Source organism: Erythrolamprus reginae, chromosome 2 (assembly GCF_031021105.1).
Source record: "Erythrolamprus reginae isolate rEryReg1 chromosome 2, rEryReg1.hap1, whole genome shotgun sequence".
NCBI classification, from domain to species: domain Eukaryota; kingdom Metazoa; phylum Chordata; class Lepidosauria; order Squamata; family Dipsadidae; genus Erythrolamprus; species Erythrolamprus reginae.
The window spans coordinates 8,326,219-8,341,921 of NC_091951.1; the positions used below are offsets into that span (position 1 = coordinate 8,326,219).

Here is a 15,703-nt window from a genome sequence, read left to right on the forward strand (position 1 = left end):
AGGGGAAGAGCCTTCTCTCTGGCGGCCCCGGCCCTCTGGAACCAACTCCCCCCAGAGATTAGAATTGCCCCCACCCTCCTTGCCTTTCGTAAGCTGCTTAAAACCCACCTCTGCCGTTAGGCATGGGGGAATTGAGATACTCTTTCCCCCTAGCCTTTACAATTCTATGCATGGTATGTGTGTATGTATGTTTGGTTTTTATATTAATGGGTTTTTAATCGTTTTTAGTATTAGATTACTATTGTACACTGTTTTATTGTTGCTGTTAGCCGCCCCGAGTCTCCGGAGAGGGGCGGCATACAAATCCAATAAATAAATAAATAAAATAAATAAATAAATAAATGGACAAGCACCGATCTCTCCAACCTTCGTTCCATGTGGGAGATTGGGACTTTCTGTCAACTAAATACATCAGACTGAAATTGCCCAGCAAAAAGCTAGGACATAAATTCTTAGGTCCGTTCCCCATAGTCGAAGTGATTAACCTAGTGACAATTCAGCTTAGCCTCCCATGCATATTAGAGAAAATACATCCTATCTTTCATCGCAGTTTGTTAAAGCCAGCATAAGGGTCAAAATTAATGTCACAGACCTGACCAGCTCCTAAACCTACCGTGGTAGAAGGGGAAACCCATTATGAAGTAAAACAAAGATTAGACTCTGTTCTGTCGGGCTCTCTGGTAGACTCCTCCCCAAAATTCACAGGTACAAATTTCAGACACGCACACGTTTGAAAATTCAAAACAATGTTCTTTATAATGAAAATTCCCTTAACCTAAGCCCTCTTTTGGTATAGCAAAGAGCACTCGTCTCCAAACAAACTGGTAATTTGTACAAGTCCCTTATCAGTTCTGTGATACTTAGCTTGCAGCTGTGAGGCAATTCACAGTCCTCCTTCTTTCACAAAGTGAAACACACTTTGCTCTGGTTTAGTTTCAAAGCGGGGAAAAATCAGCACACAAAAGGTCAAAGTCAGTAAAGCAGTCACGAAACACAACGATCAAATAATCCTCCACAATGGCCAAACCCACAGGCTGCTATTTATAGCAGCCTCACTAATCACCACAGCCCCACCCAATCACAGGTGGCCTAATTTTCTTTGATAATAATCTCTCAGTTGTTGCTGCCTATGCATCGCTCTCCGCATGCGTGGCTGTATCATTAACTCTTGTTCTGAATCCAAGGAGGAGCTAGAGAATTGATCTCCTTCTGAACTGTCTGCCACACTCTCCTCCTCCCTGTCACTCATGTCTTCTTGGTCAGAGGAGCCTTCATCAGCAGATTCCACCGGGGGCAAAACAGGCCTGCAGTATGTGGATGTCTCCCCCACATCCACACTCCTTGGGGCAGGAGCTGGGCCAGAGCTAACCACAACAGACTCTAAATTATTTAGAGGAAGGTTACAATACTTCCTTCATTGGAAGGGGTACCTTTTGCCTGAAGCTACTTGGGTTACAAGCTGAGATTTGAAGGCAGGCAGGTTAGTGAAGCAATTTCATGATGAATATCCTGATAAGCCAAAGGGTTTCCCTGGGAGCGAGGGGTGATTAGGTGATATTGGTTAACCCCCTTATGCTGCTCTCCTGATCTCATTGCAGGATTTGATAATTGATTGGAGGGGGGCTGTCAGCACTGGACATTATCTCGGGCATTGGATTTTTAGGTGTGCCTCTGAGAGTCAAGGTCATGCTGCCCTGCACCTAGAGGAGTGTGCCTAGGAGGCATCTCCAGTTGGGACAGTGGACCATGTGATGGACTTGTGGGACTTTGATTGGACCATGTGGTGGACTTGTGGGACTTTGATTGGACCATGTGATGGACTTGTGGGACTTTGATTGGACCATGTGATGGACTTGTGGGACATTGATTGGACCATGTGATGGACTTGTGGGACTTTGATTGGACCATGTGATGGACTTGTGGGACTTTGATTGGACCATGTGATGGACTTGTTGGACTTTGATTGGACCATGTGATGGACTTGTGGGACATTGATTGGACCATGTGATGGACTTGTGGGACATTGATTGGACCATGTGATGGACTTGTGGAACTTTGATTGGACCATGTGATGGACTTGTGGGACTTTGATTGGACCATCTGATGGACTTGGGTGCTGGAACAGGGCTTTGGATTTTCTTTTGAGGGGGGGATAACTTGGGAGCTTTCAGATTCGGGTTTTCCCGGATGTGCCACCATGACATCTCTAATAAAATGGAACTTTGAGGAAACTCAAGCCTTGGAGTTTTCTTTCGTTGGGGGTGTTACTTGGAACCCTGACAGTAAATACCATTTTCCATAGGATTATATGGTTTTTCATGCGTGTGGATCTTTTGATGGGAAGTGAGGGACCCCGACTCAGTGAAACATTTCCCACACTCCATGCATTGATAAGGTTTTTCTCCAGTGTGGATTGTGTTATGTTCAGTATAATGCTTTTGACTGAAGCTTTTGTCACATTTCTTGCCCTGATGTGTTTTTTCCCTTGTATGGATCCGTTTATGGGTGGGGAGAAGTTTTTGAGAATGGAAGCTCTTTCCACACTCCATGCATTTGTAAGGTTTCTCCCCAGTGTGGATTCTGTTATGTGTAGTATAATTATATTTTTGCCTGAAACTCTTGAAACAGTTCTTGCATTCATAGGGTTTTTCCCCAGTGTGGATCCTTTTATGGGAGGCGAGAGAACTTGAAGCTCTAAAGCTCTTTCCACACTCCAGGCATTTGTAGGGTTTTTCCCCAGTGTGGATCCTTTTATGGGAAGTGAGAGAACGGGATTCCGTAAACCGTCGTCCACAATCAGCACATTCATATGGTTTCTCCCCGGTGTGAATCCTTTGGTGGCAAGTAAGGGAACGTGACTCGGTGAAGCTTTTCCCACACTGCATGCATTGATATGGTTTCTCCCCAGTGTGGATTCTGCTATGTCTAGTATAATGGTGTTTTTGACTAAAACTCTTTCCACATTCCTTACATTGGTATGGTTTTTCCCCAGTGTGGATCCTCCTATGGATAGCAAGAGACCCCGAATTAGTGAAAGGCTTCCCGCACTCCACGCATTTATATGGTTTTTCTTCAGCATGGAACTTTTTATGGGAAGTAAGAAAACTGGAAGCTCTAAAACTCTTCCCACACTCCGTGCATTTATACGGTTTCTCCCCAGTATGGATTCGGTTATGTTCAGTGTATTGATATTTCTGGATGAAGCTCTTTCCACATTCTTTGCATTTATACGGTTTCTCCCCGGTGTGGATCCTTTTGTGGTACGTAAGGTGACTGTTCTTGTGGAAGCCCTTTCCGCACTCCATGCATTTATATGGTTTTTCTTCAGTGTGGATTCGGTTGTGTATGGCATACTGATAATTTTGACTGAAGCTCATGGCGCAGTTCGTGCATTTGTACGGTTTCTCTCCAGTGTGGATCCTTTTATGGGAGGTAAGAAAACTTGAAGCCCTGAAGCTCTTTCCACACTCTTGGCATTTATAGGGTTTTTCTCCAGTGTGGATCCGTTTGTGATAAGTCAGGGAACCTGATTCAGTAAAGGATTTTCCACACTCCTGGCACTTATATGGTTTCTCCCCGGTGTGCTTTCTTTTATGGAAACTAAGATGCTTTGCAGAACGGAAGCTCTTGGTGCATTCCATACATTTATACGGTTTCTCCCCAGTGTGGATTCTTATATGGGAAGCCAGTAGCACTGAAGCTCTGAAACTCTTCCCACACTCCTGGCATTGATATGGTTTCACCCCTGTGTGGAGTGTTTTATGAGATGCGAGAGAACCTGATTCGCTGAAGCATTTGCCACACTCCGTGCATTTATATGGCTTTTCCCCAGTGTGGATTCTTTTATGGCAAGTGAGGGAACTCGATTCAGCAAAGCACTTTCCACACTCCAAGCACCTATAGGGTTTTTCCCCTGTGTGGATTCGGTTATGCACCGTATAACTATGTTTTTGATTGAAACTCTTTCCGCATTCTTTGCATTTGTACGGTTTCTCCCCGGTGTGGATTCTTTTATGGCAAGTGAGGGAACGAGACTCGGTGAAGCATTTGCCACACTCGGCGCACTTATAGGGTTTCTCTCCCGTGTGGATCCTAGTATGGCAAATTAGATGACTTGGATTCTTGAAGGACTTTCCGCACACCGTGCATTTATACGGCCTCTCTCCCGTGTGGACCCTGTAATGAGAAGTAAAATGACTTAAATCTTTGAAGCATTTTGCACACACCAGACATTTGTATGGTTTTTCTCCTTGTATTCTCTGACATAAAGTAAGGAGGAAGGTCCTTCTGGAGCGTTTGCCACTTTCGTTCTGTTTCTCTACGATGTGGCTTCTGCAACCATTGCACAATCCTGATATAACTGTGGCTACTTTTCCACACCTTGGACACTCTTCTCGTTTTTGGTAAACATCATTGGCTAAGAAGACGTTGATATCTGCACGTGGTAAAGCAGAGCATTTCTCCGGCTCCCCCTTTAACTGTGTTTCCACAGGATTTGGCTTTCCAGAAAACTTCTCCACAACTTCCTTTTTGTCTTTTGGCAAAGGTGCTGCTGTCTCTTGGCCGGAACATTCCATTTCCCATCCATCACCTGTTTCAAAGAGAAGGAAAGAAAAACTAACATCATTGTTGCATCATTGGCATCATTGTTGCAAGCCCTTATTTGAACACTGTCAAGAAAGGAAAGAGTTCATGAACTCAATCTTTATAGTCTGGAGGACAGAAGGAAAAGGGGGGACATGATCAAAACATTTAAATATGTCAAAGGGTTAAATAGGGTCCAGGAGGGAAGTGTTTTTAATAGGAAAGTGAACACAAGAACAAGGGGACACAATCTGAAGTTAGTTGGGGGAAAGATCAAAAGCAACATGAGAAAATATTATTTTACTGAAAGAGTAGTAGATCATTGGAACAAATTTCCAGCAGACGTGGTTGGTAAATCCACAGTAACTGAATTTAAACATGCCTGGAATAAACATACAGTGTCCCCTCGATTTTCGCGGGGGATGCATTCTGAGACCACCCGTGAAAGTCGAATTTCTGCGAAGTAGAGATGCAGAAGTAAATACACTGCTTTTGGCTATGAACAGCATCACAAGCCTTCCCTCAACACTTTAAGCCCCTAAATTACAATTTCCCATTCCCTTAGCAACCATTTAGATTATTACTCACCATGTTTATTTATTAAAGTTTATTAAAAAAATGTTTTTTAAAGGCAGACGAAAGTTTGGCAATGACATATGATGTCATCGGATGGGAAAAAACGTGGTATGGGGGGGAAACCGCAAAGTATTTTTTAATTAATATTTTTGAAAAACCGTGGAATAGACGTTCCGCGAAGTTCGAACCCGCGAAAATCGAGGGAACACTGTATATCCATCCTAAGATAAAATACAAAAAATAGTATAAGGGCAGACTAGATGGATCATGCCGTCAGTCTTCTATGTTTCTATGTTTCTAAACCTTCCCTCCAGCTCATCTTCCTTTTAGTTGTTTTATGATTCCTCTACCTCAGGAGTGTCAAACTAGTGGCCCACAGGTCGGAGGAGTGATACACTGGCCACGTCCACCCCCATTTTGGCGATGCCGGAATAATTGTGATACGTTACAGGATGATAATGTATCATCGTGAGTTTGACACCCTTGCTCTATTTTCTTCATTTTTCCAGTGCCATGCAAATACAATTCTTGCTGCTGTCAAGATATGCAGTATTAAGTATATGGTCCTTTTTCTGGTAGCATGCTTAATAAAAATATTTCTGGCTGATAATCTATGTGTTGCTTTAACATTTTTTCCTAACTATGTATGCATTTTCATCCAAACATTTTTTGCCTTTGTGCATGTCCACTCCATATGATAATATGTGCCTGGTATCTTGATTACATTTCCAAAATTTGGCAGACATGTTCATCCATGATCATCCAAGGGCATGGGGTGAGGTATCATCAGTATGCAAATGATACCCAGCTCTACATCTCCACCCCTTGTCCAGTCAGCGAAGCAGTGGAAGTGATGTGCCGGTGCCTGGAGGCTGTTGGTGTCTGGATGGGTGTTAACAGACTCAAACTCAACCCTGATAAGATGGAGTGGCTGTGGGTTTTGCCTCCCAAGGACAATTCTATCTGTCCGTCAATCACCCTGGAGGGGGGGAATCATTGACCCCCTCAGAGAGGGTCCGCAACTTGGGTGTCCTCCTTGATCCACAGCTCACATTAGAGAAACATTTTTCAGCTGTGGTGAGGAGGGCGTTTGCCCAGGTTTGCCTGGTGCACCAGTTGCGGCCCTATTACTCATGCCCTCATCACCTCGAGGCTTGACTACTGTAATGCTCTCTCCATGGGGCTACCTTTGAAAAGCATTCGGAAACTTCCGATCGTGCAGAATGCAGCTGCGAGAGCAGTCATGGGCTTCCCCAAATATGCCCATGTTACACCAACACTCCGCAGTCTGCATTGGTTGCCGATCAGTTTCCGGTCACAATTCAAAGTGTTGGTTATGACCTATAAAGCCCTTCATGGCACCGGACCAGATTATCTCTGGGACTGCCTTCTGCCGCACGAATCCCAGCGACCAGTTAGGTCCCACAGAGTGGGTCTTCTCTGGGACTCGTCGACTAAACAATGTCGCTTGGCGGGACCTAGGGGAAGAGCCTTCTCTGTGGCGGCCCCGGCCCTTTGGAACCAACTCCCCCCAGAGATTAGAATTGCCCCCACCCTCCTCGCCTTTCGTAAGCTTCTTAAAACCCACCTCTGCCATCAGGCATGGGGGAACTGAAATACTCTTTCCCCCTAGGCCTTTACAATTTACGTATGGTATGTCTGTATGTTTGGTTTTATAATAAGGTTTTTTTTAGTTATTTTAGTATTGGATTGGATTGTTACATGCTGTTTTTAACATTGTTGTTAGCCGCCCCGAGTCTACGGAGAGTGGCAGCATACAAATCCAATAAATAAATAAACATCTTTGCTAGCCTCACTGATAATTTTAGCCCTTCTTAATGGACCAAACAGATATATACATGCAACTAGAGGTCAGCATTTACCAAGAAATCAGCTGTTTATGTTTGGCTAGCTAGAAAATACATTCTATCACAATTTCAGGCTACAGAAGTATGAGTTCCTTACTTAAGGAGGCTACGTTCTTTGCGTTTTCCAGCATGACCTCTTGGTACAAGGTTTTTTGTTCACAATCCAGCAGGGTCCACTCCTCCAGAGAGAAAAACACAGCTACATCTTCAAATGAAACAGAATTCTGAAACAGAAACCACACATTTTACAAATTCCCTCTTAAGAAACAATTGGATAATGAAAACAAAGTTTTTTCTTAAAGAACAAATCTGATTCCCAACCAGAAACAATATGCAATTGCCCTCAATTCTGAGCCTCTGATTGAAAATGGGGGATTGTGAGAAATGGAATATTTTTCTTGTAAGAAATGGGACATGTAATGAGAACCATAGTACAACCATTTTATGATGATGTAAATGAAATGTATTTTTACTTAGTAATTTTCTCTTCTGCGGCGTGTCCCAACCGCCCGTAATTACAGGGTAATTAGTCCAGAAAGACACATACCACATAATAGAAGGAAAACCCAAAAGTCTTTATCAACAGAAAAACAGAAACAGCTCCCTTTTTAAATGTCAAAGGGATTTTCTGGTACAAACAAGGCACAGGTTAAATGCAATCCAATTTCTCACCCAATAACTGGGAAATTGAGTCCAATTCTTAAGTCCAGAAAGTCCACACAAAATCTTGAACAGCAAAAACCACGATCCTGACGAAACTATGAATCGGATAAACTGCCACGAGGCTAAACCAGCAGGCTGCTCTTTTATCTGTAGCACTAATTACAGCAGCCCCCATCCAACCACAGGTGGCCTCACTTATCTCCTGTAATAATCCTTCAGTTGATCTCTCCTATGTATTATTCTACGCATGCGTGGATGTCATAAGTTCTTGTTCAAAATCCAGGGATGATAAGTATGATTGATCTCCTCCTGGGCTGTCTGCCAAACTCCCCTCTTCCAAGTCACCCCCACCTTCTTCTTCTTCCGAGGAAACTTCACTACCTGACTCTGTCGGCAATAAAACAGGCCTATGACATGTTGATGTTTCTCCTGCATCCACCTCCACATTCCTAGGGGCAGGAGCTGGGCCAGAGCCAACCACAACAATTTTCCTTCTGTAGTTACAGTATAAACAGATATATGCTACCAGAATATGGAAAACAGATATGCTGACCAATTAAGAAGAGTAATAATAATAATAATTTATTAGATTTGTATGCCGCCCCTCTCCGAAGTAACTTGAGGAAGTGCGCAGTTGTCAGGATGATGGACAATTATGGATGGATAGGCACTTTCCAAGCTGGGCAAACACTATAAGAGGATGTCAATATATTACATAAGGTGTTACTTAGGGAGTTACTTTCTTATGTGTTAAAGATATGTGGAGTTATTTTGTTATGTGCTAAAGATATGGTTTTGTACTAATATGCTGAAGTCATATGATGACTTTGCCCTTTTTGATTTGGAGACATCATTTCTCTGTTCAAGTGGGGACCTGTTGCAACAGAAATATAATTAAAAAACTGTTTTTCTTACAAATTCTTTTGTGAATTTGGCTAATTCTAAATTATGTAATGCAGTGTTTTCCAACCTTGGCCATTTGAAGATATCTGGACTTCAACTCCCAGAATTCCCCAGCCAGCAAATGCTGGCTGGGGAATTCTGGAAGTTGAAGTCCAGATATCTTCAAGTGGCCAAGGTTGGGAAACACTGATGTAATGTACAATAGCAACGTAACTTGTTGTACACCCTTCTATTAATGTCCGAGGACACAGGTGAAACATGAACAAATCACCTTGTTACTGGGGAGACTAAAAATAAATTTAAATATACTTTGTTGAACTTTTTAAGAATAAAAATGAATCTTGTTGCATTTTTAAAAATCAAAGCCTAATTGAAGGAAGGACGACTAGAGCAAGAGTAGATATATTGTGGATATTACCGTGTTATCCCAAAATAAGACCCTGCCTTTCTTTTTAACCCTGAAATAAGCGCTTAACCTTATTGCCATGCACTCAAAAGCTGATTGAGCTTATTTATTTATTTATTTTATTACATTTGTATGCCGCCCCTCTCCGTAGACTCGGGGTGGCTCACAACAGCAACAGAACAATTCATAACAAATCTAATCATTTAAAAACATTTTAAAAAACCCCATTATTAATCAAACATACGTACAAACATACCATGCATAAATTGTATAGGCCTGGGGGAGATATCTCAATTCCCCCATGCCTGGCGGCAAAGGTGGGTTTTAAGGAGTTTATTTATTTATTTTATTATTTATTTATTGGATTTATATGCCGCCCCTCTCCGTAGACTCGGAAGGCAAGGAGGGTGGGGGCAGTTCTAATCTCTGGGGGGAGCTGGCTCCAGAGAGTCGGGGCCGCCACAGAGAAGGCTCTTCCCCTGGGACCCGCAAAACGACATTGTTTAGTCGATGGGACCCAGAGAAGGCCAACTCTGTGGGACCTAATCGGTTGCTGGGATTCGTGCGGCAGAAGGCAGTCCTGTTATTATCGAGGGATGTCTTGTTTTGGGGGAAAATAGGGTAATTACATAATGTAAATATCAACCTAAGGGAACCTTGTGCTTCCTCCTAAGCAGATCAACTTATCATCCTAATTTCTTTCTAGTTTTCACATCCACATCTGTGTACAATGTTATTTAGATAATTTTTAACCTGTGATTTTTAAGACCGCTGATCAATAATATTGCATGGCAATGTACGGCAGCGTTCAACCCAGAATTACGGTACCAAGTACATTCCATTCAGCATCCAAAGTTTTGAAGTGCAAGATAGTTTCTCTTCAATTACCTGCATATATGCAGCACTGTGTGACTTCTTACCAAAGTATCAGGAAGCTGTTTATTAAAACAAAAAACAAAAAACCTCCCCACATTTTGGACTGGGCTCGATTACTTTACTTTGGATAGGGCTAGACGCTAGCAGTTTGAGGAGGGAAATATTTTCCTACCTTCCTTGGAAAACCAAGTGCTCCACCACGGACAACCAATGTTCTAGGAGATACCATCAATGTGGCTTTGGTCTCTGACAGTGAGAAAAAAAGAAGAACTAATTGTTATAAAAACACTCTTCTTCCATTTATTATTATTATTATTATTATTATAATTATATTATTATTAATTTATTAGATTTGTATGCTGCCCCTCTCCGAGGACTCGGAGCGGCTCACAACAATAATACAACATGTACAAATCTAATGATCATGTCCCCTCTGGCCCTCCTTTTCTCTAGGCTATCCATGCCCAGTTCCCGCAGTCTCTCTTCTTAAGTCTTGGTTTCTAGACCCCTGATCATTTTGGTTGCTCTTTTCTGCACCTTCTCCAGAGTTTCAATGTCTCTTTTGAAGTGTGGTGACCAGAACTGGATGCAATACTCCAGATGTGGTCTGACCAGGGCGTAGTAGAGTGGTATTAATACTTCCCTGGTCTTGGAGTGTATCCCTCTGTTGATGCAGCTTAGGATTGTATTGGCTTTTTTGCTCGCTGCTGCACATTGCTGGCTCATGTTTAGTTGATTATCCACCAAGACTCCAAGATCTCTTTCGCAGTTACTGCTGCTAAGTGGGGTTACTCCCAGGCTGTATGTGTGTCTAGTTTTTTTTTTACCAAGGTGAAGGACTTTGCTCTTGTCGACGTTGAACATCATGTTGTTAGCGCGGGCCCATAGTGTTAATCTGTCTAGATCTTTCTGTATTTTGAGCCTGTCCTCTAGGGTGTTGGCTACCCCTGCCAATTTGATTAGTTCCCCTTCTACTCCCTCGTCCAGGTCATTTATCGGACATTGGTGGATCATGTTGACAATCCTACTGTTTTTATCAACATCCACACAAAAAAGTGCTGCTGAGTTTTATCCAAACCAGATCCAGCGGAGGTCCCTTTTCAAACAGGGTAGGAACAGTCTTTTATTTATGTGGATAAACAAAAATCAAATGTAATTACTGTAGTTCCAACAGACCTGGCCAACAAATCCGAATTGCTTGCTCTATCTAAAAAGTGAATGGTTGTTTGTTAAAACCACATACTCACACATCCTTGTTATTTATTTCCCAGCTAGAGTCTAAGTCTGTTTTCCTTGAGAGACGGCTTATTGTTTTCCTTTGCTCTCCTCTCCTTTGTACAGTAGGCATATGCACATCTGGAATGGGGCCCATCTGTTCCTGCCCCTCACTCGACTCAAGTCCCAAAGACAGACAGCCGCCTCTCCATCTGGGAGAGGACAGAAGGTCCCATCTCTGCCTCTGTCTCTGATGCTGTTTCCTTATCAGAGCCTTCCAAAGACTCCCAAGCAGGCTCTCCCTCAACCTCCTCCTCATTTGACTCTGCAGCTAGCTGTGCTGGCAGCCAATGGACCACAACAGTAAGGTCCTTGAAATGACAGAAGCTCTGCCTGTGCTGGAGATGACCAGGGAAGAATGAGGAAGCTGATTGCATAAGAAGTAAGTAAGAAAGAATCCCTCTCTTGAAGTAGGTGGAGAAACACTTCATCTTGAAAGTAAACCACCCTAGACTGAGCAGATGATTGTCCAGTTCCTACCTGCTCATTATTAGTCAAGGTTATGGAGGGAGTGGCTGTGTCTCAACAACAAAACATGTCAGTGGATCATCTCTGGACCCCTTTTAATTGAGGTGAGACTATGGGAATACAATCTTCATTTGCTCAATGGGGACAATCACTGAAAGACTCATTATGTGCTTTCAGATCTCTTCCCTAACCCAATTTAGGAGTGGAGACCACACAATCTGCTGGAACCAAGTACTGAAGAATACAAGGTTCTGCCTGTTAATTTTGAGCAAGGTAAAAGCCCTACAGCCATGCCGAAGGTGACACGCGGAGCCATATCCAGCACTGGCCAGCTGATTTTCGGCCCTACAAAAGGTGGGGGAGGCTGTTTTCACCATAGAACTTGAAGATCCTTCCCCATGTCCTTTGGAGGTGTGCTGAGTGTCCTCCTCCCCCTCAACAATAAATAGTTATTAAATAATAATAATAATAATAATAATAATAATAATAATAATAATAATAATAATTTATTAGATTTGTATGCCGCCTCTCTCCGAAGACTTTACCTTTTTCTCAGTTGGAACAGCCCAGCACAGTCGCTTTGAACCTTTTCTTCACCACAGACTCTCTTTAAATACCTTATTGTGGCCATGCACCTCCAAGATTTCAATTATAACATTTCTTCCAGCCTTCACAAAATCCCTGTGACAACAATCCACAGATCCTCAAGCCACAGATTGAGGACCGCTAGCCCAGGAGAAAGACCGATTCCTTTTTAACTACATGCTGCCACCAGACTTTCTTGAGTGATGTTATAACCAGAGTAAATTAAAAAAGGAAAAGGAATTCACCAATTAAAGGAACTTGGACAAAGTGAAGTCGGAGGCTTAAAAGATATGGAGCTGTGATGGTGGCAATGGTTAGAAACATAGAAACATAGAAGATTGACGGCAGAAAAAGACCTCATGGTCCATCTAGTCTGCCCTTATACTATTTCCTGTATTTTATCTTACAATGGATATATGTTTATCCCAGGCATGTTTAAATTCAGTTACTGTAGATTTACCAACCACATTTGCTGGAAGTTTATTTATTTATTTATTAGGTTTGTATGCCGCCCCTCTCCGAAGACTCGGGGCGGCTAACAACAATAAAATAAGTTTGTTCCAAGCATCTACTACTCTTTCAATAAAATAATATTTTCTCATGTTGCTTCTGATCTTTCCCCCAATTAACCTCAGATTGTGTCCCCTTGTTCTTGTGTTCACTTTCCTATTAAAAACACTTCCCTCCTGAACCTTATTTAACCCTTTAACATATTTAAATGTTTTGATCCTGTCCCCCCTTTTCCTTCTGTCCTCCAGACTATACAGATTGAGTTCATTAAATCTTTCCTGATACGTTTTATGCTTAAGACTTTCCACCATTCTTGTAGCCCATCTTTGGACCCGTTCAATTTTGTCAATATCTTTTTGTAGGCGAGGTCTCCAGAACTGAACACAGTATTCCAAATGTGGTCCCACCAGTGCTCTATACAGCAATATATATATAGAAACATAGAAACATAGAAACATAGACGTCTGACGGCAGAAAAAGCCCTCATGGTCCATCTAGTCTGCCCTTATACTATTTTCTGTATTTTATTTTAGGATGGATCTATGTTTATCCCAGGCATGTTTAAATTCAGTTACTGTGGATTTACCAACCACGTCTGCTGCAAGTTTGTTCCAAGGATCTACTACTCTTTCAGTCAAATAATATTTTCTCATGTTGCTTTTGATCTTTCCCCCAACTAACTTCAGATTGTGTCCCCTTGTTATTGTGTTCACTTTCCTATTAAAAACTGTATTGCTGTATATTGCAGGCTAAATTCAATCCTGAGATCCTGACCGTCTGAAGGTTGGCACAGCCTTTCATCCTTCCAAGGTCAGTAAAATGATGACCTAGATTGTTGAGGTCGATCAACTGACTCTGTAAACTGCTTAGAGAGGGGTTGGGAAGCATTGTGAAGCCGTATATAAGTCTAAATGCAATTGCTATCCTAAGGAGCCTTTACCTGATAGTCTCGTCTGAGATGGATCTTCCTGAGGGATCCTCCCAAATAGCATCTCTAAGGAGAGATCATTCCCCTTTTCTCCAAGGTGTTCAGCAGCCATTTAACTCAAAGGCTTCCAGCACCAGTGTCGCTGCAAATTCTGCAGTAAATAAAATGGAATAAGTAATTATTGTTCTTATTAAGGCTTCTAGTTCCATACTTCAGCCAGCCTTCCATTGAGAATCTGTACACTGTATGCAAAGAGGGTGAAAATATTATTATTATTATTATTATTATTATTATTATTATTATTATTATTATTTAGATTTGTATGCCGCCCCTCTCCGTAGACTCTACAGACTGTTAAACTGTTTCAACTTCTTCCCTCAAGACGACCCTATAGAGCAGTGATGGAGAACTGTTTGCTGGCTGGGGAATTCTGGGAATTGAAGTCCAAATATCTTCAAGTTGCCAAGGTTGGGAAACAATGCTCTATCCAATGTTCCATTCTATTCCCAAGATAAGAAAGAGGAAAAAGGAGGAAGGGACACGTAAAACCGTGAGAGGGGGAGAGGAAGAGGGAGGGTGGGAGGGAGAGGGAGAAGGAGGGAGAGAGAGAGAGGTCTTAAGAGCTCCATTTGCTGGCCAGTCATGGGATGGCAGATACTTGAATGTGGTCTCTGAATCACTATAACGATTTTCCTATCTCTTCTATTAGATAATACTGGCAAATATTTATTACTTATTATTCATACTCAACTAAACTCCCCCCCACTAAATTTATGCCCTATGGTTTAATAGTAAATTGCTTTTCCAGGTAGAAAAGCTATTGATACTATTGTATTTTTATTATTCAACTAATAATAAAAATACATTAGCATAAATAACATAATAAAGATCTAACAGCAGAGGGACATTTCCACGGTAATCAATAGAAATGGCTGTCAGTTATAAATGGTTGATTATAGATTAAATGGATTTACAGTATGTAAAATCTGGCATTCAACTGTAGCATTAACATACAGTAGGATGTTGTTTCTTTTCTATCCAGATGAGAGAGAGAGAGACCCACCTTGTATTAAGATGCTTCTTTAGTCGGCGCCGTTTGGAAGCGTTGCACCAAAGACCAAGATTAAATCTTTTCGGGGATGGGTCAGGGATGATTTGACGGGCGGGGTCTTGGCGAGGTGGGCGGGGTTCTCTGGCGCTCTGCTTCCCTCGGACCGACCCTTGAAGACTAGCCTTCCGTGCCAGCAATTGTCCCGTAAGAAACCAGACTTGTTTCGATCCTCTGGCTTCCCGAAGGGAGCTGTCCGGGCTCTAGCCAAGAGCCTCCGCGGATGCCTAGCTAGAGAGCTGCAGGGGGAAACAGTGAGGAAGGGGATTTTTTCGCCCTTCACCCCAGCTGCGATCCCCAAGCAGGGAGCCCAGGACCCGCGCAACACCTTCCTCCCAGCCCAACCAGCCTAGCCCAACAGCTCAGCTGCAGCCGCGCGCATGCGCCTTCCCCCCCCCGCAAAGTGTCCCCCCCCCCCGCCCTCCAGAGTTTTGGGGGGGATTTGCAGAGGCACCGAGCGGGTCTCCTTCCTAGAGAAGCCCTCGGGCACTTCCGGTCTTTCCCCGTCCGGCTTTCTGTTGAGATTCTGGTGAGGTGGGGGTTCTCTTCTTCCGAGGTGGGAAAGCGATTGGTTCCTGCAAGAGGGTGCCCGTGGGCACCTCCCGTTTTCAGGCGGGGGTTTGCACAAAGGGGGAGGGCGCCCAAGAGGTGACCGTCGGGGAGGTATTGGGGATTGGGAGCTTGAGGGTAAAATGGACTTTGTCGAGAAAATGATCTTTCCATACCGCAGTTGAGAGCAGAGCGGAGCAGAGGAGATCACAGGAATAGAATAGGACAGAATAGAATAGAATAGAAAATATGGAATGAAAGAATGGAATAGAATAGAATAGAAAATATGGGATGGAAGAATGGAATGAAATAGAATAGAATAGAAAATATGGAAGGGAAGAATGGAATAGAATAGAATAGAAGAATAGAAACTATGGAATGAAAGAATGTAATGAAATAGAATA

General features: G+C 42.7%; 1 protein-coding gene across 1 annotated transcript; it reads right to left on the reverse strand.

Moving 5' to 3' along the window:
- Positions 1 to 729: 729 nt before the first annotated feature.
- On the reverse strand, positions 730 to 15,017 carry LOC139159660 (zinc finger protein 420-like). The gene is made up of 5 exons (XM_070736977.1): positions 14,706 to 15,017; positions 13,655 to 13,793; positions 10,049 to 10,122; positions 7,126 to 7,252; positions 730 to 4,591 (listed from the first exon to the last, which is right to left on the reverse strand). The coding sequence occupies exons 2-5, from the start codon at positions 13,752 to 13,754 to the stop codon at positions 2,265 to 2,267; spliced, it is 2,628 nt and encodes an 875-aa protein (XP_070593078.1). The 5' UTR covers positions 13,755 to 13,793; positions 14,706 to 15,017; the 3' UTR covers positions 730 to 2,264.
- Positions 15,018 to 15,703: the final 686 nt, after the last annotated feature.

Coding starts and splice junctions, on each gene's coding strand:
- LOC139159660 (XM_070736977.1), bottom strand. CDS start 13,754: ATGGCTGCTGAACACCTTGGAGAAAAGGGGAATGATCTCTCCTTAGAG. Junction 10,123..13,654: donor ATCTCAGACGAGACTATCAG/GTAAAGGCTCCT, acceptor TCTCACTGTCAG/AGACCAAAGCCACATTGATG. Junction 7,253..10,048: donor CACTTGGTTTTCCAAGGAAG/GTAGGAAAATAT, acceptor TTTCTGTTTCAG/AATTCTGTTTCATTTGAAGA.